The sequence below is a fragment of the Thalassophryne amazonica genome, chromosome 9, assembly GCF_902500255.1.
Source record: "Thalassophryne amazonica chromosome 9, fThaAma1.1, whole genome shotgun sequence".
Classification (NCBI taxonomy): domain Eukaryota; kingdom Metazoa; phylum Chordata; class Actinopteri; order Batrachoidiformes; family Batrachoididae; genus Thalassophryne; species Thalassophryne amazonica.
The window spans coordinates 3,382,953-3,406,055 of NC_047111.1; the positions used below are offsets into that span (position 1 = coordinate 3,382,953).

Below are 23,103 nucleotides of genomic sequence, written 5' to 3' on the forward strand. Positions count from 1 at the left end.
AGTCCCCGTCAGTACTCTAGCTGCAGCATTTTGAATTAACTGAAGGCTTTTTAGGGAACTTTTAGGACAACCTGATAATAATGAATTACAATAGTCCAGCCTAGAGGAAATAAATGCATGAATTAGTTTTTCAGCATCACTCTGAGACAAGACCTTTCTAATTTTAGAGATATTGCGTAAATGCAAAAAAGCAGTCCTACATATTTGTTTAATATGCGCTTTGAATGACATATCCTGATCAAAAATGACTCCAAGATTTCTCACAGTATTACTAGAGGTCAGGGTAATGCCATCCAGAGTAAGGATCTGGTTAGACACCATGTTTCTAAGATTTGTGGGGCCAAGTACAATAACTTCAGTTTTATCTGAGTTTAAAAGCAGGAAATTAGAGGTCATCCATGTCTTTATGTCTGTAAGACAATCCTGCAGTTTAGCTAATTGGTGTGTGTCCTCTGGCTTCATGGATAGATAAAGCTGGGTATCATCTGCGTAACAATGAAAAATTAAAGCAATACCGTCTAATAATACTGCCTAAGGGAAGCATATATAAAGTGAATAAAATTGGTCCTAGCACAGAACCTTGTGGAACTCCATAATTAACTTTAGTCTGTGAAGAAGATTCCCCATTTACATGAACAAATTGTAATCTATTAGACAAATATGATTCAAACCACCGCAGCGCAGTGCCTTTAATACCTATGGCATGCTCTAATCTCTGTAATAAAATTTTATGGTCAACAGTATCAAAAGCAGCACTGAGGTCTAACAGAACAAGCACAGAGATGAGTCCAGTGTCCGAGGCCATAAGAAGATCATTTGTAACCTTCACTAATGCTGTTTCTGTACTATGATGAATTCTAAAACCTGTCTGAAACTCTTCAAATAGACCATTCCTCTGCAGATGATCAGTTAGCTGTTTTACAACTACCCTTTCAAGAATTTTTGAGAGAAAAGGAAGGTTGGAGATTGGCCTATAATTAGCTAAGATAGCTGGGTCAAGTGATGGCTTTTTAAGTAATGGTTTAATTATTGCCACCTTAAAAGCCTGTGGTACATAGCCAACTAACAAAGATAGATTGATCATATTTAAGATCGAAGCATTAAATAATGGTAGGGCTTCCTTGAGCAGCCTGGTAGGAATGGGGTCTAATAAACATGTTGATGGTTTGGATGAAGTAACTAATGAAAATAACTCAGACAGAACAATCGGAGAGAAAGAGTCTAACCAAATACCGGCATCACTGAAAGCAGCCAAAGATAACGATACGTCTTTGGGATGGTTATGAGTAATTTTTTCTCTAATAGTTAAAATTTTGTTAGCAAAGAAAGTCATGAAGTCATTACTAGTTAAAGTTAATGGAATACTCAGCTCAATAGAGCTCTGACTCTTTGTCAGCCTGGCTACAGTGCTGAAAAGAAACCTGGGGTTGTTCTTATTTTCTTCAATTAGTGATGAGTAGAAAGATGTCCTAGCTTTACGGAGGGCTTTTTTATAGAGCAACAGACTCTTTTTCCAGGCTAAGTGAAGATCTTCTAAATTAGTGAGACGCCATTTCCTGTCCAACTTACGGGTTATCTGCTTTAAGCTACGAGTTTGTGAGTTATACCACGGAGTCAGACACTTCTGATTTAAAGCTCTCTTTTTCAGAGGAGCTACAGCATCCAAAGTTGTCTTCAATGAGGATGTAAAACTATTGACGAGATACTCCATCTCCCTTACAGAGTTTAGGTAGTTACTCTGCACTGTGTTGTTATATGGCATTAGAGAACATAAAGAAGGAATCATATCCTTAAACCTAGTTACAGCGCTTTCTGAAAGACTTCTAGTGTAATGAAACTTATTCCCTACTGCTGGGTAGTCCATCAGAGTAAATGTAAATGTTATTAAGAAATGATCAGACAGAAGGGAGTTTTCAGGGAATACTGTTAAGTCTTCTATTTCCATACCATAAGTCAGAACAAGATCTAAGATATGATTAAAGTGGTGGGTGGACTCATTTACTTTTTGAGCAAAGCCAATAGAGTCTAATAATAGATTAAATGCAGTGTTGAGGCTGTCATTCTCAGCATCTGTGTGGATGTTAAAATCGCCCACTATAATTATCTTATCTGAGCTAAGCACTAAGTCAGACAAAAGGTCTGAAAATTCACAGAGAAACTCACAGTAACGACCAGGTGGACGATAGATAATAACAAATAAAACTGTTTTTTGGGACTTCCAATTTGGATGGACAAGACTAAGAGACAAGCTTTCAAATGAATTAAAGCTCTGTCTGGGTTTTTGATTAATTAATAAGCTGGAATGGAAGATTGCTGCTAATCCTCCGCCCCGTCCCGTGCTACGAGCATTCTGACAGTTAGTGTGACTCGGGGGTGTTGACTCATTTAAACTAACAAATTCATCCTGCTGTAACCAGATTTCTGTTAGGCAGAATAAATCAATATGTTGATCAATTATTATATCATTTACCAACAGGGACTTAGAAGAGAGAGACCTAATGTTTAATAGACCACATTTAACTGTTTTAGTCTGTGGTGCAGTTGAAGGTGCTATATTATTTTTTCTTTTTGAATTTTTATGCTTAAATAGATTTTTGCTGGTTATTGATAGTCTGGGAGCAGGCACCGTCTCTACGGGGATGGGGTAATGAGGGGATGGCAGGGGGAGAGAAGCTGCAGAGAGGTGTGTAAGACTACAACTCTGCTTCCTGGTCCCAACCCTGGATAGTCACGGTTTGGAGGATTTAAGAAAATTGGCCAGATTTCTAGAAATGAGAGCCGCTCCATCCAAAGTGGGATGGATGCCGTCTCTCCTAACAAGACCAGGTTTTCCCCAGAAGCTTTGCCAGATATCTATGAAGCCCACCTCATTTTTTGGACACCACTCAGACAGCCAGCAATTCAAGGAGAACATGCGGCTAAACATGTCACTCCCGGTCCGATTGGGGAGGGGCCCAGAGAAAACTACAGAGTCCGACATTGTTTTTGCAAAGTTACACACCGATTTAATGTTAATTTTAGTGACCTCCGATTGGCGTAACCGGGTGTCATTACTGCCGACGTGAATTACAACCTTACCAAATTTACGCTTAGCTTTAGCCAGCAGTTTCAAATTTCCTTCAATGTCGCCTGCTCTGGCCCCCGGAAGACAATTGACTATGGTTGCTGGTGTCGCTAACTTCACATTTCTCAAAACAGAGTCGCCAATAACCAGAGTTTGATCCTCGGCGGGTGTGTCGTCGAGTGGGGAAAAACGGTTAGAGATGTGAACGGTTTGGCGGTGTACACGGGGCTTCTGTTTAGGGCTACGCTTCCTCCTCACAGTCACCCAGTCAGCCTGCTTTCCCGGCTGCTCGGGATCTGCCAGGGGGGAACTAACGGCGGCTAAGCTACCTTGGTCCGCACCAACTACAGGGGCCTGGCTAACTGTAGAATTTTCCACGGTGCGGAGCCGAGTCTCCAATTCGCCCAGCCTGGCCTCCAAAGCTACGAATAAGCTACACTTATTACAAGTACCGTTACTGCTAAAGGAGGCCGAGGAATAACTAAACATTTCACACCCCGCCATTTCAGAAGCCGCCATGCTAAATCGGCTAAGAGCTAGTAGCTACGCTAAGCTAGCGGATTCCTAAAAACATGCAAAGTGAATAATGTGTAAATAATTTAGAGGTGATTCAGCAGAAGGAGTGCTTTAGTTAAGGCACGTAAAGATTACACTGGGAAACAAATCGTAATCTAGATAACTAGATCAATCTAACTGCGCAGATTAAACAGCTAACAGATACAGAAAAACACCGCTGTGCTCCGGAACAGGAAGTGATACAATACCGCAGTGAGAGCCAACCACCAGTAGAGTTATGTGACCGCACGGCATAAACATGAACATACCTAAGATCACAAGACACTATAACGTAAATGATAGCTATGATCACACAACACTATAACGTGAACAATACCTATGATCACACGACACTATAACATGAACATACCTAAGATCACAAGACACTATAACGTAAATGATAGCTATGATCACACAACACTATAACGTGAACAATACCTATGATCACACAACACTATAACAGAAACAATACCTATGATCACACAACATATAATGTAAACAATACCTATGATCACACAACACTATAACATGAACATACCTAAGATCACACGACACTATAAAATAAATAATACCTACAATCACACGACACTATAACATGAACATACCTAAGATCAGAAGACACTATAACGTAAATGATACCTATGATCACTCGACACTATAACGTAAACATACCTAAGATCACAAGACACTATAACGTAAACGATAACTACGATCACACGACACAATAACGCAAATGATACCTATCATCACACGACACTATAACCTGAACATACCTATTAGCACACGACACTATAACATGAACATACCTATGATCACACGACACTATAACGCAAATGATACCTACGATCACACGACACTATAACACAAATGATACCTACGATCACACGACACAATAATGCAAATGATACCTAAGATCACAAGACACTATAACGTAAACAATACCTATGATCACATGACACAATAACGCAAACGATACCTAAGATCACAAGACACTATAATGTAAATGATACCTATGATCACACGACACTATAACATGAACATACCTATGATCACACGACACTATAACATGAACATACCTATAATCACACGACACTATAACATGAACATACCTATTAGCACATGACACTATAACATGAACATACCTATGATCACACGACACTATAACGCAAATGATACCTACGATCACACGACACTATAACATGAACCTACCTATGATCACACGACACTATAACGTAAGCAATACCTAAGATCACAAGACACTATAAAGTAAACGATACCTACAATCACACGACACTATAACGTAAATGATACCTATGATCACACGACACTATAATGTAAATGATACCTATGATCACACGACACTATAACATGAACATACCTATGATCACACGACACTATAACATGAACATACCTATGATCACACGACACTATAACATGAACATACCTATTAGCACACGACACTATAACATGAACATACCTATGATCACACGACACTATAACGCAAATGATACCTACGATCACACGACACTATAATGTAAACTATACCTATGATCACACAACACTATAACGGAAACAATACCTATGATCAAACAACATATAATGTAAACAATACCTATGATCACACAACATATAATGTAAACAATACCTATGATCACACGACACTATAACGCAAATGATACCTACGATCACACGACACTATAACATGAACCTACCTATGATCACATGACACTATAACATAAATGATACCTATGATCACACGACACAGTAACGGAAACAATACCTATGATCACACGACACTATAACATAAATGATACCTAAAATCACACAACACTTTAACGTAAATGATACCTATGATCACACGACACTATAACGTAAATGATACGTATGATCACATGACACTATAACGCAAACGATACCTATGATCACATGACACTATAAAATAAGTAATACCTACAATCACATGACACTATAACATGAACATGCCTAAGATCACAAGACACTGTAACGTAAATGACTTACTATGATCACACGACACTATAACGTAAACATACCTAAGATCACAAGACACTATAACGTAAATGATACCTAAGATCACAAGACACTATAACCAAAACATTTTCATGCTACTCCAGCACACATCAGTCTTATTCTCGTATAGACTTTTTTCTTGTGTCTGCATTGCTCTACTGGTGGTTGGCTCTCACTGCGGTATTGTATCACTTCCTGTTCCGGAGCACAGCGGTGTTTTGCTGTATCTGTTAGCTGTTTAATCTGCACGGTTAGATTGATCTAGTTACCTAGATAACGATTTGTTTCCCAGTGTAATCTTCACGTGCCTTAACTAAAACACTCCCTCTGCTGAATCACCTCTAAATTATTTACACATTATTCACTTTGTGTGTTTTTAGGAATCCGCTAGCTTAGCGCAGCTACTAGCTCTTAGGCGGTTTAGCATGGCGGCTTCCCCTGTCTCTCCTGCACTTTTCTGCTCTGGGTGTGAAATGTTTAGTTATTCCTCTGCCTCCTTTAGCAGTAATGGTACTTGTAATAAGTGTAGCTTATTCGTAGCTTTGGAGGCCAGGCTGGGCGAATTGGAGACTCGGCTCCGCACCGTGGAAAATTCTACAGCTAGCCAGGCCCCTGTAGTCGGTGCGGACCAAGGTAGCTTAGCCGCCATTAGTTTCCCTCTGGCAGATCCCGAGCAGCCGGGAAAGCAGGCCGACTGGGTGACTGTGAGGAGGAAGCGTAGTTCTAAGCAGAAGCCCCGTGTACACCGCCAGCCCGTTCACATTTCTAACCGTTTTTTCCCACTCGGCGACACACCCGCCGAGGATCAAACTCTGGTTATTGGCGACTCTGTTTTGAGAAATGTGAAGTTAGCGACACCAGCAACCATAGTCAATTGTCTTCCGGGGGCCAGAGCAGGCGACATTGAAGGAAATTTGAAACTGTTGGCTAAGGCTAAGCGTAAATTTGGTAAGATTGTAATTCACGTCGGCAGTAATGACACCCGGTTACGCCAGTCGGAGGTCACTAAAATTAACATTGAATCGGTGTGTAACTTTGCAAAAACAATGTCGGACTCTGTAGTTTTCTCAGGGCCCCTCCCCAATCGGACCGGGAGTGACATGTTTAGCCGCATGTTCTCCCTAAATTGCTGGCTGTCTGAGTGGTGTCCAAAAAATGAGGTGGGCTTCATAGATAATTGCCAAAGCTTCTGGGGAAAACCTGGTCTTGTTAGGAGAGACGGCATCCATCCCACTTTGGATGGAGCAGCTCTCATTTCTAGAAATCTGGCCAATTTTCTTAAATCCTCCAAACCGTGACTATCCAGGGTTGGGACCAGGAAGCAGAGTTGTAGTCTTACACACCTCTCTGCAGCTTCTCTCCCCCTGCCATCCCCTCATTACCCCATCCCCGTAGAGACGGTGCCTGCTCCCAGACCACCAGTAACCAGCAAAAATCTATTTAAGCATAAAAATTCAAAAAGAAAAAATAATATAGCACCTTCAACTGCACCACAGACTAAAACAGTTAAATGTGGTCTATTAAACATTAGGTCTCTCTCTTCTAAGTCCCTGTTAGTAAATGATATAATAATTGATCAACATATTGATTTATTCTGCCTTACAGAAACCTGGTTACAGCAGGATGAATATGTTAGTTTAAATGAGTCAACACCCTCGAGTCACACTAACTGCCAGAATGCTCGTAGCACGGGCCGAGGCAGAGGATTAGCAGCAATCTTCCATTCCAGCTTATTAATTAATCAAAAACCCAGACAGAGCTTTAATTCATTTGAAAGCTTGACTCTTAGTCTTGTCCATCCAAATTGCAAGTCCCAAAAACCAGTTTTATTTGTTATTATCTATCGTCCACCTGGTCCTTACTGTGAGTTTCTCTGTGAATTTTCAGACCTTTTGTCTGACTTAGTGCTTAGCTCAGATAAGATAATTATAGTGGGCGATTTTAACATCCACACAGATGCTGAGAATGACAGCCTCAACACTGCATTTAATCTATTATTAGACTCAATTGGATTTGCTCAAAATGTAAATGAGTCCACCCACCACTTTAATCATATCTTAGATCTTGTTCTGACTTATGGTATGGAAATTGAAGACTTAACAGTATTCCCTGAAAACTCCCTTCTGTCTGATCATTTCTTAATAACATTTACATTTACTCTGATGGACTACCCAGCAGTGGGGAATAAGTTTCATTACACTAGAAGTCTTTCAGAAAGCGCTGTAACTAGGTTTAAGGATATGATTCCTTCTTTATGTTCTCTAATGCCATATACCAACACAGTGCAGAGTAGCAGTAGGTGGCAGTAATTAAACCATTATTTAAAAAGCCATCACTTAACCCAGCTATCTTAGCTAATTATAGACCAATCTCCAACCTTCCTTTTCTCTCAAAAATTCTTGAAAGGGTAGTTGTAAAACAGCTAACTGATCATCTGCAGAGGAATGGTCTATTTCAGTCAGGTTTTAGAATTCATCATAGTACAGAAACAGCATTAGTGAAGGTTACAGATGATCTTCTTGTGGCCTCAGACAGTGGACTCATCTCTGTGCTTGTTCTGTTAGACCTCAGTGCTGCTTTTGATACTGTTGACCATAAAATTTTATTACAGAGATTAGAGCATGCCATAGGTATTAAAGGCACTGCGCTGCGGTGGTTTGAATCATATTTATCTAATAGATTACAATTTGTTCATGTAAATGGGGAATCCTCTTCACAGACTAAGGTTAATTATGGAGTTCCACAAGGTTCTGTGCTAGGACCAATTTTATTCACTTTATACATGCTTCCCTTAGGCAGTATTATTAGATGGCATTGCTTAAATTTTCATTGTTACGCAGATGATACCCAGCTTTATCTATCCATGAAGCCAGAGGACACACACCAATTAGCTAAACTGCAGGATTGTCTTACAGACATAAAGACATGGATGACCTCTAATTTCCTGCTTTTACACTCAGATAAAACTGAAGTTATTGTACTTGGCCCCACAAATCTTAGAAACATGGTGTCTAACCAGACCCTTACTCTGGATGGCATTACCCTGACCTCTAGTAATACTGTGAGAAATCTTGGAGTCATTTTTGATCAGGATATGTCATTCAAAGCGCATATTAAACAAATATGTAGGACTGCTTTTTTGCATTTACGCAATATCTCTAAAATTAGAAAGGTCTTGTCTCAGAGTGATGCTGAAAAACTAATTCATGCATTTATTTCCTCTAGGCTGGACTATTGTAATTCATTATTATCAGGTTGTCCTAAAAGTTCCCTGAAAAGCCTTCAGTTAATTCAAAATGCTGCAGCTAAAGTACTAACGGGGACTAGAAGGAGAGAGCATATCTCACCCATATTGGCCTCTCTTCATTGGCTTCCTGTTAATTCTAGAATAGAATTTAAAATTCGTCTTCTTACTTATAAGGTTTTGAATAATCAGGTCCCATCTTATCTTAGGGACCTCATAGTACCATATCACCCCAATAGAGCGCTTCGCTCTCAGACTGCAGGCTTACTTGTAGTTCCTAGGGATTATAAGAGTAGAATGGGAGGCAGAGCCTTCAACTTTCAGGCTCCTCTCCTGTGGAACCAGCTCCCAATTCAGATCAGGGAGACAGACACCCTCTCTGCTTTTAAGATTAGGCTTAAAACTTTCCTTTTTGCTAAAGCTTATAGTTAGGGCTGGATCAGGTGACCCTGAACCATCCCTTAGTTATGCTGCTATAGACTTAGACTGCTGGGGGGTTCCCATGATGCACTGCGTGTTTCTTTCTCTTTTTGCTCTGTATGCACCACTCTGCATTTAATCATTAGTGATTGATCTCTGCTCCCCTCCACAGCATGTCTTTTTCCTGGTTCTCTCCCTCAGCCCCAACCAGTCACAGCAGAAGACTGCCCCTCCTTGAGCCTGGTTCTGCTGGAGGTTTCTTCCTGTTTAAAGGGAGTTTTTCCTTCCCACTGTCGCCAAGTGCTTGCTCACAGGGGGTCGTTTTGACCGTTGGGGTTTTTACGTAATTATTGTATGGCCTTGCCTTACAATATAAAGCGCCTTGGGGCAACTGTTTGTTGTGATTTGGCGCTATATAAAAAATTGATTGATTGATTGATTGATTGAATCTTAAAAGTAGAGAGGGTGTCTGTCTCCCTGATCTGAATTGGGAGCTGGTTCCACAGGAGAGGAGCCTGAAAGCTGAAGGCTCTGCCTCCCATTCTACTCTTACAAACCCTAGGAACTACAAGTAAGCCTGCAGTCTGAGAGTGAAGCGCTCTATTGGGGTGATATGGTACTATGAGGTCCCTAAGATAAGATGGGACCTGATTATTCAAAACCTTATAAGTAAGAAGAAGAATTTTAAATTCTATTCTAGAATTAACAGGAAGCCAATGAAGAGAGGCCAATATGGGTGAGATATGCTCTCTCCTTCTAGTCCCCGTCAGTACTCTAGCTGCAGCATTTTGAATTAACTGAAGGCTTTTTAGGGAACTTTTAGGACAACCTGATAATAATGAATTACAATAGTCCAGCCTAGAGGAAATAAATGCATGAATAATGGAAACGATACCTAAGATCACAAGACACTATAACGTAAATAATACCTACAATCACACGACACTGTAACATGAACATACCATGATCACACAACACTATAACGTAAATAATACCTACAATCACACGACACTGTAACATGAACATACCACAATCACACGACACTATAAAGGAAACTATACCTAAGATCACAAGACACTATAACGTAAACGATACCTACGGTCACGCGACACTACAACGCAAGCGATACCTAAGATCACACGACACTACAACGCAAACGATACCTTAGATCACACGACACTATAACATGAACGTACCTAAGATCACAAGACACTATTATGTAAATGCATGGATGCTTATTCACCATCTTTGGACGGCTTTCCGTCTTTTTGTAAATTCTTGCCATCTGAAAGAAATGGCCGAACATTATTTTTTATTTCTTCAAATCAACAAACTAATATTTTGCCGTTAAACGCCCAAATTCCTTTGAAATCAATCATCATAAAGTGGTTTCTTTACCGGAGAAGGAGGCCGTCATTTTGGTATTACAGACAACAGTTCAACACGCATTCTCATTGGTTGAAAAATGAGGCCTCGCTCTCACTGCCTCTGATGCACCTACCGAGTCTGCGGGCTCTGTAAATGCCTGGGTTGAAAAATTACAGACCAATATCAAATCTGTCCTTTTGTGCTAAAACTCTTGAAAATGTGGTTTCATAGCAGCTTATGGATTGTCTTGCTGATACTGACCACTCTGTGTTGCTGCAGTCTGTGTATAGAATGCTCCACTCCACAGAGACAGCACTTACTGAAGTGGTGAATGATCTTCAGCTTGTGATAGACTCGCATACCACCACAATGCTGCAATTGTTAGAACTTAGTGACGTGTTTGATATGGTTGATCATCTTATATTATTGGATAGGTTTGATAATGATTTTGCTATTACTGTCCAGATTTTCTCGTGGTTGACATCTTACTTTTCTAGTAATTCTCAGTGTGTCTTCTGTAACAACATTACTTCAAATCTTGTTTGAGTAAAATATGGCATACAGCAGGGGTGCATACTAGGCTCTATGCTATTCTCTTTTCATATAATGCCTCTTGGTCAAATATTGAGATTTTGGAATTACTTTTCATTGCTATGTTGGTGACACTCAGCTTTACATGGCACTAAATACTATAGATAATCTCACACATGAGGACTTTAGAGGACTCCCCAGTTCAAATGGAAAAACTAGTTGTCTTGTAGCCTTTTGCTTTTAAACCTTGATAAGACTAAGATGATGGTCAGTGGTCCTGCAAGACACCAGTTTGAGCTAATGTCAGTGCTAATGTTAACCTTAGACTCGTGTTATACCACACAGTGATAAAGTGAAAAACCTTGGAGTGACCTGTGATCCCACATTGTCCTTTGACCTACACATCAGAGAAATCACGAAGACTGCTCTCTGTCATATTACAAAGATCCATCCTATCCTATCTGTGGCTGATACAGAGACATTGATCCATGCCTTTGTCTCTTCTAGACCAGATTATTGTAACAGCCTGTTTGACCATATAACCCCAATCTTGGCCTTCCTCCACTGGCTTCCTGTCCATGTGAGCTCAGATTTGAAGGTTTTGTTACTTGCATAGAAAATCCTCCATGGATTAATGTCTCCTTGCCTGGCTGATCTAATTAAACCTGACCTACCATGTTCTGTTTTCTCAGTAGGCAGTTATTACTGTGTGTTCCAAAGGTTGAAAAGAAGTCAGCAGGTCACAGAGCTTTCTCTCATTGTGGAACAATCTGCCTGCTCAGAGTCCACCACTTAACTTTGGGACACTGACTGTGAAGCTCTTGCTTGCCTCTACTGGTGGTTGGCTCTCACTGCGGTATTGTATCACTTCCTGTTCCGGAGCACAGCGGTGTTTTGCTGTATCTGTTAGCTGTTTAATCTACACAGTTAGATTGATCTAGTTATCTAGATAACGATTTGTTTCACAGTGTAATCTTCACGTGCCTTAACTAAAGCACTCCCTCTGCAGAATCACCTCTAAATTATTTACACATTATTCACTTTGTGTGTTTTTAGGAATCCACTAGCTTAGCGCAGCTACTAGCTCTTAGGCGGTTTAGCATGGCGGCTTCTCCTGTCTCTCCTGCACTTTTCTGCTCTGGGTGTGAAATGTTTAGTTATTCCTCGGCCTCCTTTAGCAGTAATGGTAGTTGTAATAAGTGTAGCTTATTCGTAGCTTTGGAGGCCAGGCTGGGCGATTTGGAGACTCGGCTCCACACCTTGGAAAATTCTACAGCTAGCCAGGCCCCTGTAGTCGGTGCGGACCATGGTAGCTTAGCCGCCGTTAGTTTCCCTCTGGCAGATCCCGAGCAGCCTTGAAAGCAGGCCGACTGGGTGACTGTGAGGAGGAAGCGTAGTCCTAAACAGAAGTCCCATGTACACCGCCAACCCGTTCACATTTCTAACCGTTTTTCCCCACTCGACGACACACCCGCCGAGGATCAAACTCTGGTTATTGGCGACTCTGTTTTGAGAAATGTGAAGTTAGCGACACCAGCAACCATAGTTAAATGTCTTCCGGGGGCCAGAGCAGGCGACATTGAAGGAAATTTGAAACTGCTGGCTAAGGCTAAGCGTAAATTTGGTAAGATTGTAATTCACGTCGGCAGTAATGACACCCGGTTACGCCAATCGGAGGTCACTAAAATTAACATTGAATCAGTGTGTAACTTTGCAAAAACAATGTCGGACTCTGTAGTTTTATCTGGGCCCCTCCCCAATCGGACCAGGAGTGACATGTTTAGCCGCATGTTCTCCCTAAATTGCTGGCTGTCTGAGTGGTGTCCAAAAAATGAGGTGGGCTTCATAGATAATTGGCAAAGCTTCTGGGGAAAACCTGGTCTTGTTAGGAGAGACGGCATCCATCCCACTTTGGATGGAGCAGCTCTCATTTCTAGAAATCTGGCCAATTTTCTTAAATCCTCCAAACCGTGACTATCCAGGGTTGGGACCAGGAAGCAGAGTTGTAGTCTTACACACCTCTCTGCAGCTTCTCTCCCCCTGCCATCCCCTCATTACCCCATCCCCGTAGAGACGGTGCCTGCTCCCAGACCACCAATAACCAGAAAAAATCTATTTAAGCATAAAAATTCAAAAAGAAAAAATAATATAGCACCTTCAACTGCACCACAGACTAAAACAGTTAAATGTGGTCTATTAAACATTAGGTCTCTCTCTTCTAAGTCCCTGTTAGTAAATGATATAATAATTGATCAACATATCGATTTATTCTGCTTTACAGAAACCTGGTTACAGCAGGATGAATATGTTAGTTTAAATGAGTCAACACCCTCGAGTCACACTAACTGCCAGAATGCTCGTAGCATGGGCCGAGGCGGAGGATTAGCAGCAATCTTCCATTCCAGCTTATTAATTAATCAAAAACCCAGACAGAGCTTTAATTCATTTGAAAGCTTGACTCTTAGTCTTGTCCATCCAAATTGGAAGTCCCAAAAACCAGTTTTATTTGTTATTGTCTATCGTCCACCTGGTCTTTACTGTGAGTTTCTCTGTGAATTTTCAGACCTTTTGTCTGACTTAGTGCTTAGCTCAGATAAGATAATTATAGTGGGCGATTTTAACATCCACACATGCTGAGAATGACAGCCTCAACACTGCATTTAATCTATTATTAGACTCAATTGGCTTTGCTCAAAATGTAAATGAGTCCACCCACCACTTTAATCATATCTTAGATCTTGTACTGACTTATGGTATGGAAATTGAAGACTTAACAGTATTCCCTGAAAACTCCCTTCTGTCTAATCATTTCTTAATAACATTTACATTTACTCTGATGGACTACCCAGCAGTGGGGAATAAGTTTCATTACACTAGAAGTCTTTCAGAAAGCGCTGTAACTAGGTTTAAGGATATGATTCCTTCTTTATGTTCTCTAATGCCATATACCAACACAGTGCAGAGTAGCTACCTAAACTCTGTAAGTGAGATAGAGTATCTCGTCAATAGTTTTACATCCTCATTGAAGACAACTTTGGATGCTGTAGCTCCTCTGAAGAAGAGAGCTTTAAATCAGAAGTGCCTGACTCCGTGGTATAACTCTCAAACTCGCAGCTTAAAGCAGATAACCCGTAAGTTGGAGAGGAAATGGCGTCTCACTAATTTAGAAGATCTTCACAAAAAGAGTCTGTTGCTCTATAAAAAAAAGCCCTCCGTAAAGCTAGGACATCTTACTAGTCATCACTAATTGAACAAAATAAGAACAACCCCAGGTTTCTTTTCAGCACTGTAGCCAGGCTGACAAAGAGTCAGAGCTCTATTGAGCCGAGTATTCCTTTAACTTTAACTAGTAATGACTTTATGACTTTCTTTGCTAATAAAATTTTAACTATTAGAGAAAAAATTACTCATAACCATCCCAAAGACGTATCGTTATCTTTGGCTGCTTTCAGTGATGCCGGTATTTGGTTAGACTCTTTCTCTCAGATTGTTCTGTCTGAGTTATTTTCATTAGTTACTTCATCCAAACCATCAACATGTCTATTAAACCCCATTCCTACCAGGCTGCTCAAGGAAGCCCTACCATTATTTAATGCTTCGATCTTAAATATGATCAATCTATCTTTATTAGTTGGCTATGTACCACAGGCTTTTAAGGTGGCAGTAATTAAACCATTACTTAAAAAGCCATCACTTGACCCAGCTATCTTAGCTAATTATAGGCCAATCTCCAACCTTCCTTTTCTCTCAAAAATTCTTGAAAGGGTAGTTGTAAAACAGCTAACTGATCATCTGCAGAGGAATGGTCTATTTGAAGAATAGACAGTATAGAACAGTATATGTCATTCAAAGCGCATATTAAACAAATATGTAGGACTGCTTTTTTGCATTTACGCAATATCTCTAAAATTAGAAAGGTCTTGTCTCAGAGTGATGCTGAAAAACTAATTCATGCATTTATTTCCTCTAGGCTGGACTATTGTAATTCATTATTATCAGGTTGTCCTAAAAGTTCCATGAAAAGCCTTCAGTTAATTCAAAATGCTGCAGCTAGAGTACTAACGGGGACTAGAAGGAGAGAGCATATCTCACCCATATTGGCCTCTCTTCATTGGCTTCCTGTTAATTCTAGAATAGAATTTAAAATTCTTCTTCTTACTTATAAGGTTTTGAATAATCAGGTCCCATCTTATCTTAGGGACCTCATAGTACCATATCACCCCAATAGAGCGCTTTGCTCTCAGACTGCAGGCTTACTTGTAGTTCCTAGGGTTTGTAAGAGTAGAATGGGAGGCAGAGCCTTCAGCTTTCAGGCTCCTCTCCTGTGGAACCAGCTCCCAATTCAGATCAGGGAGACAGACACCCTCTCTACTTTTAAGATTAGGCTTAAAACTTTCCTTTTTGCTAAAGCTTATAGTTAGGGCTGGATCAGGTGACCCTGAACCATCCCTTAGTTATGCTGCTATAGACTTAGACTGCTGGGGGGTTCCCATGATGCACTGAGTGTTTCTTTCTCTTTTTGCTCTGTATGCACCACTCTGCATTTAATCATTAGTGATTGATCTCTGCTCCCCTCCACAGCATGTCTTTTTCCTGGTTCTCTCCCTCAGCCCCAACCAGTCCCAGCAGAAGACTGCCCCTCCCTGAGCCTGGTTCTGCTGGAGGTTTCTTCCTGTTAAAAGGGAGTTTTTCCTTCCCACTGTCGCCAAGTGCTTGCTCACAGGGGGTCGTTTTGACCGTTGGGGTTTTTACGTAATTATTGTATGGCCTTGCCTTACAATATAAAGCGCCTTGGGGCAACTGTTTGTTGTGATTTGGCGCTATATAAATAAAATTGATTGATTGATTGATTGATTTATTGATTGAAGCTCAGGATTTTCAACTACCTGCCTTGTCTGTCTTTGTAGTATGAGATGGATCTGTTCCAGAATGAGGCAGCGTGTCAGACCCCTCTGGACCGGCAGTACCACACACAGATCAACGCCCTCATCAGGCTCAAGCACCGTCCAAATCACAGGATCTTCACCTACACAGATCATGACCGCTACACTGACTGCCTTACATTCCACCAGCTGGTAAGCTGTACTGACGGTCTGGCGGTTAGAGAGGCAGGCTTGTTACAAGAGGATCCTTGGTTGAATTCCCCATCAGACAGATAACTCATTAAGTGCCCTTGAGCAAGGACCCTAATGCACAATATGCTCCCAGTGTAATTCTGAGCATGTTGCATGGTGGAACCCTGACATTGGTGTGTGTGTGTGTGTGTGTGTGTGTGCGGGTGAATGTGAGCCATCATTGTAAATGGACTGCATTTATATCCCGCTTTTATTGCTTGTTCATTTTCAAGCCAGCCCTATCAAATAATGATCAGCATTTAAACTCAAAAATGAAATTGCAAAGAGGCCGGTGTAGGAAAGTGATGTTAGACTTCCTTCCCACAGCAGGCTGTGGTCTTCAGTTGTCAGCACTGACTGGTCCCACAGCAAGCTGTGGTCTTCAGGTGTCAGTATTATTTAACTTTTTTTTTTTTTGGAACAAATGAGTCATCGCGAACTTGGAGGGAGTGCCCTTGCATGACCAGTCTTTCTCACTGTCTTGTACAGTAACACTACTGCCAATCTTTTGACATGAAATTTGGGGTTCCACATGGGTCTGTCTTAAGCCCCCTGCTTTTCTCCCTTCTTATAGCACCCCTTGGGCACATATTGCAGCATTCTGGGATTATCTGTCATTGCTATGCTGATGATACTCAGTTATACATGCTGATAGCTGCTGGTAATCTCATCTATGTAAAATCCTTAGAGGATTGTCTTGTGTCAGTAAAAAGCTGGATGTCTAGCAACTTCTTACTTTTAAACTTGGACAAGACTCAAATGTTGGTTCTTGGTTCAGTGAGACATTGGCATCAATTTGACCAGCTAATACTTAGCCTAGGCTCGTATGTCATACATCACACTGACAAAGTGAGGAACCTTGGGGTAATTTTTGATCCTACGTTGTCCTTTGACCTCCACATTAGAGATATTACGAGGACTGCTTTCTTCCACCTGCAAAACATAGTGAATATTCGTCCCATCCTGTCTGTGGCTGATGCTGAGACTTTGATTCATGCGTTTGTCTCTTCTAGATTGGACTTCTGCAATGTTCTATTTTCTGGCTTACCACAGTCCAGCATTAGGGCTCTCCAATTGATTCAAAATGCTGCTGCCAGACTTTTGACAGCAAGCAGAAGTTTGACCACATTACACCCATTTTGGCGTTTCTTCACTGGCTTCCTGTCCCTGTGAGATCAGATTTTAAAATTCTGCTATTAACCTATAAAATTGTTAATAGGGTGAATAAAAAGTCTGCTGGTCACAGAGCTTTCTCTTATCATGCCCCTGTTCTGTGGAATGATCTCCCTGCGTCAGTAAAACAGATTCTTTAGAGACTTTCAAGTCCAGTCTTAAGACACATTTATTTTCCCTTTCGTATGGCTAGCATACTGGCATAATGGAACAGGTCTCTGCCTCAACTCTATCTAAATTCTGGGTCTGGTAATGAAGCTTAGGGCTAGTGGCCAGCGATCACCTTAGTACTCTGCTGTTGCTCTCTCTATTTAATGCTGATGAATTATTTGGGTGTAGTTTTTCCAGCCAACTAATTTGCCTCTTTTTCCTCTCTGTCCGAGGCACAGATAGCGGGATGGCTACTGAAGATAGGGTGCCAGACTGACCGTGAGATGCCACACCTGAAACTGGTGCATTGCATTGCAGTTTGTGTGTTCTTGCTCTGGGGGTTGGTAAGGTTAGACCTTACTTGTGTGAAGAGCTTTGAGGCAGCTTTGTTGTGATTTGGTGCTATTTAAAATTAAATAAATTGGGAAAAAAAAACTGAATTGGAGCCACAGAGACTAGGAGCTGAGGTCTGATGTCACTGTCCTCTTTGGCATTTAATTTTTGTGTTTTAATTTTGATTAAAACCTGATTCAAATCTGATTATTTGAATTTTCATTTTATTTATGAGCCAAATAATGCGCCCATGTTTTTAAAAAAATAGAAAGCATTTCTGCTCACACTTTTTAATTTTTAAATTTGCTTTTTCTTTTGAATTATGATCACCAGATGCTTTTTGAGATGATATGAGATTTATTGTTATTGTCATTACACAAGTGCAACAACAACAAAATTACATTTACACTCCAATTACCTCAGACAAGATACAGCAATTAATCCACAATTATTACTAGTTTACCGTAATAATGGCACACATCAGAATTAAAGACAACACATATACTTTGTTTATGTGCACTAAACTTGAAGCAGTCCATCATCTGAATTGAGGCAAAGTGGATGAAGGCTGCAGCAGGAGGGGCCCACACCGCCCAGCTTGGGGAGTTGAAGGCTGCAGCATTAAAAACCACGCTGCCTTCGAGGTGGCAGGGCGGAAGCCAGGGTGAGGGGAGTGGAGAGACACGGGGGGGTAATAGGGATGGAGGGAGGGAGACATGCGTCATGTGCAGATTAATTGTTTCTGTCAGTTTCTGTCTATGTGTATAAAGTCTGACGTTGCTAGGCAACAGCAAGCTGGAGGGGGGGGAATAGATGAGAAGGGGGAGCTGAATTCCTTCACTAAGGCCGTAGATCCTTCCGGGGGAAGAGCAGGGAATTTGTCCTTCAGGAGCCGATAAAGCTGCCATGTTGATGTTAGGCTCAGAGATACAGAATTCCAATTACTGCACCTCTGATGGTTTAGAGTCCAAATTAGAGTCCAGTGATATGCTCCAAGATGGTATCCATTTTCTAAACTGCATCCAATTAGCTAAACTGCAGGATTGTCTTACAGACATAAAGACATGGATGACCTCTAATTTCCTGCTTTTAAACTCAGATAAAACTGAAGTTATTGTACTTGGCCCCACAAATCTTAGAAACATGGTGTCTAACCAGATCCTTACTCTGGATGGCATTCCCCTGACCTCTAGTAATACTGTGAGACATCTTGGAGTCATTTTTGATCATGATATGTCATTCAATGTGCATATTAAACAAATATGTAGGACTGCTTTTTTGCATTTACGCAATATCTCTAAAATTAGAAAGGTCTTGTCTCAGAGTGATGCTGAAAAACTAATTCATGCATTTATTTCCTCTAGGCTGGACTATTGTAATTCATTATTATCAGGTTGTCCTAAAAGTTCCCTGAAAAGCCTTCATTTATTTCAAAATGCTGCAGCTAGAGTACTAACGGGGACTAGAAGGAGAGAGCATATCTCACCCATATTGGCCTCTCTTCATTGGCTTTCTGTTAATTCTAGAATAGAATTTAAAATTCTTCTTCTTACTTATAAGGTTTTGAATAATCAGGTCCCATCTTATCTTAGGGACCTCATAGTACCATTTCACCCCAATAGAGCGCTTCGCTCTCAGACTGCAGGATTACTTGTAGTTCCTAGGGTTTGTAAGAGTAGAATGGGAGGCAGAGCCTTCAGCTTTCAGGCTCCTCTCCTGTGGAACCAGCTCCCAATTCAGATCAGGGGGACAGACACCCTCTCTACTTTTAAGATTAGGCTTCAAACTTTCCTTTTTGCTAAAGCTTATAGTTAGGGCTGGATCGGGTGACCCTGAACCATCCCTTAGTTGTGCTGCTATAGACTTAGACTGCTGGGGGGTTCCCATGATGCACTGAGTGTTTCTTTCTCCTTTTGCTCTGTATGCACCACTCTGCATTTAATCATTAGTGATTGATCTCTGCTCCCCTCCACAGCATGTCTTTTTCCTGGTTCTCTCCCTCAGCCCCAACCAGTCCCAGCAGAAGACTGCCCCTCCCTGAGCCTGGTTCTGCTGGAGGTTTCTTCCTGTTAAAAGGGAGTTTTTCCTTCCCACTGTCGCCAAGTGCTTGCTCACAGGGGGTCATTTTGACCGTTGGGGTTTTTACGTAATTATTGTATGGCCTTGCCTTACAATATAAAGTGCCTTGGGGCAACTGTGGATCACCAAGTTCACACAGATCATTAAAAAATAAACAGTCTTAGAACAACCTCTCTCTCTCCCTCTCACACATTCACATAACCCTAACCCTAACCACACACATACACACACACACACACACACATACAACAAGGGTCACCATGTGAGAAAGGTTCAAATTCTGGAGTGACATGCAGCGAAAACCAGGGGAAATGCTACACGAATTAGACGCCCGCATTCGCCATAACATAGCTCCCTGTGCTTTCGCAAGCATCAAAGATCCACTGGATGAAGCTCTACCTCAGTGCTTCATTTACTCTGTGAACAATGAAGCAGTGCTCAAAGTCTTGTTCAAGATCAAGGATAATGAGCTCACCTTCACCAAGGCTGTTGAGGTTGCTGTTGAGACAGAAGATGCAGCTAAAGTGGCCAAAGAGACTGTCTATGGGGCAAAGTCCAAACCAGTCTACAAAATCAGGAAGGACTCCTCCAAAGGATCATCTAGGAAGCCTCCAGACACATTCAAGAGGTCTGGTCCAGATCCACCAACAAGGCCAATGTGCTATCGCTGTGGCAAGGATCACAAGGCTTCAGAGTGTCTACACAAAGGCACTAAGTGCAATTTTTGCAATATCGTCAGACATCTTGAGAGTGTCTGTCGCAAGAAGCTTTACCAGAACAAAAAGACAGCAAGCACCAGGATCATCCGACCAGTGGCAATCAACCCAGAACTTAACATCCTTTTGATTACATCCAAGTTAGAAGTGCCCGTCATTATCCAGAAGCAGCAGTTCAGTATGGAACTCGACACTGGCAGCCCAGGGAATTTCATCTCTGTGCCAATCTGGCAGCAACTTGGAATGCCAAAACTGACTGATGTTACATACCGCTACAAGTCAGCAACCAATCACGAGCTACTGGTGATTGGGACGTTCACTGCAGTTACAGAAAATCCAGTAACCAGAATCAATGCAGACATACAGTTACCAAGATGTCAGATCTCAACATTCTGGGAAAACAGTTTTCCCCTCTCCAATCAACTTTTTAATCAAACTACGCTGTTCTTCTGAACAATGTCTTGAACGTCCCATTTTCCTCAGGCTTTCAAAGAGAAAAGCATGTTCAACAGGTGCTGGCTTCATCCTTAAATAGGGGACACCTGATTCACACCTGTTTGTTCCACAAAATTGACAAACTCACTGACTGAATGCCACACTACTATTAACACCCCCTTTTCTACTTTTTTTTTTTTTTTTTTACTAATAGCCCAATTTCATAGCCTTAAGAGTGTGCATATCATGAATGCTTGGTCTTGTTGGATTTGTGAGAATCTACTGAATCTACTGGTACCTTGTTTCACATGTAACAATAAGAAATATACTCAAAACCTGGATTAATCTTTTTAGTCACATAGCACTACTATTATTCTGAACACTACTGTATATGCTGGGAATCAATCTGGATTCGGCTCTGCAGTCAGCCCTGGCTATTAAATCTGTCAAATTGAAGCCAGTTTGGAGAACGTCACAAGTTCCAAAGATGTTGCAGGTCTCATCTGCTGAGTCAGACACGGCACTTCAACAGGAGTGCCAGAAACTATGTGATGAATTTCCAGATCTCTTCAAACCAGAACTGGGATTACCTCAAGGATTTCGAAATGGATGTGAAATTCAAGCTCGATGCAACACCAATCTTTTGCAAACCACGCCCAGTTCCATTTGCAATCAGAGATGACCTGTCTGAGGCCTACGATGAAGGCATTGCCAAAAAGGAAGCCGATACAGTTCAACAACTTTGGGGTAGGTGATGGTCTAGTGGTTAAGGTGTTGGGCTTGAGACCAGAAGATCCTCGGTTCAAATCCCTGCCTGACTGGAAAATCTCTAAGGGCCCTTGGGCAAGGTCTTTAATCCCCTATTGCTCCCGGTGTGTAGTGAGTGCCTTGTATGGCAGCACCCTGACATCAGTGTCAATGTGAGGCATCATTGTAAAGCGCTTTGAGCGTCTGATGCAGTTGGAAAAGCACTATATAAATGCAGTCCATTTACCATTCCATTTACCATTTAACGACTACGGCACACCTGTGGTTCCACATTGCAAGGCAAGTCTACCAGGCCAGCTAAAGCCTAAGATTCGAGTCTGTGGGGACTACTATACTGGCGTCAATGACCAGTTAGAAATGCATAGACAACCTATTCCTCTCCCAGAGGTACTCATGCAGAAGCTGGGTGGAGGATATGGCTACACAAAGATAAACCTAGCGGATGCCTACACCTAGATCAAGCTGACACCCCAGAGTCAAAGAAGACTAGCTCTCAGTACACACCGCAGAGTACTACTGCAGCAAAGACTCCCGTTTGGTATTAAGTCAGCACCTGGTTCCTTCCAGGAGATCATGAAGGAAGTCACACTAGACCTTCCAGACATTGCAGTCTATCTGGATGACATACTGGTGAGTGGAAAAGACGCGGTTGATCATCAATCAATCAATCAATCAATTTTTTTATATAGCGCCAAATCACAACAAACAGTTGCCCCAAGGCGCTTTATATTGTAAGGCAAGGCCATACAATAATTATGTAAAACCCCAACGGTCAAAACGACCCCCTGTGAGCAAGCACTTGGCTACAGTGGGAAGGAAAAACTCCCTTTTAACAGGAAGAAACCTCCAGCAGAACCAGGCTCAGGGAGGGGCAGTCTTCTGCTGGGACTGGTTGGGGCTGAGGGAGAGAACCAGGAAAAAGACATGCTGTGGAGGGGAGCAGAGATCGATCACTAATGATTAAATGCAGAGTGGTGCATACAGAGCAAAAAGAGAAAGAAACAGTGCATCATGGGAACCCCCCAGCAGTCTACGTCTATAGCAGCATAACTAAGGGATGGTTCAGGGTCACCTGATCCAGCCCTAACTATAAGCTTTAGCAAAAAGGAAAGTTTGAAGCCTAAT

General features: G+C 41.5%; 1 protein-coding gene across 1 annotated transcript in view; it reads left to right on the top strand.

Moving 5' to 3' along the window:
- mks1 (MKS transition zone complex subunit 1) overlaps nt 1-23,103 on the top strand; it is a 189,312-nt gene that overhangs the window by 36,585 nt on the left and 129,624 nt on the right. The window contains exon 4 of the mRNA XM_034178062.1: nt 16,118-16,285. Coding sequence (XP_034033953.1) covers nt 16,118-16,285 — 168 coding nt within the window. The remainder of the gene's footprint in view (nt 1-16,117; nt 16,286-23,103) is intronic.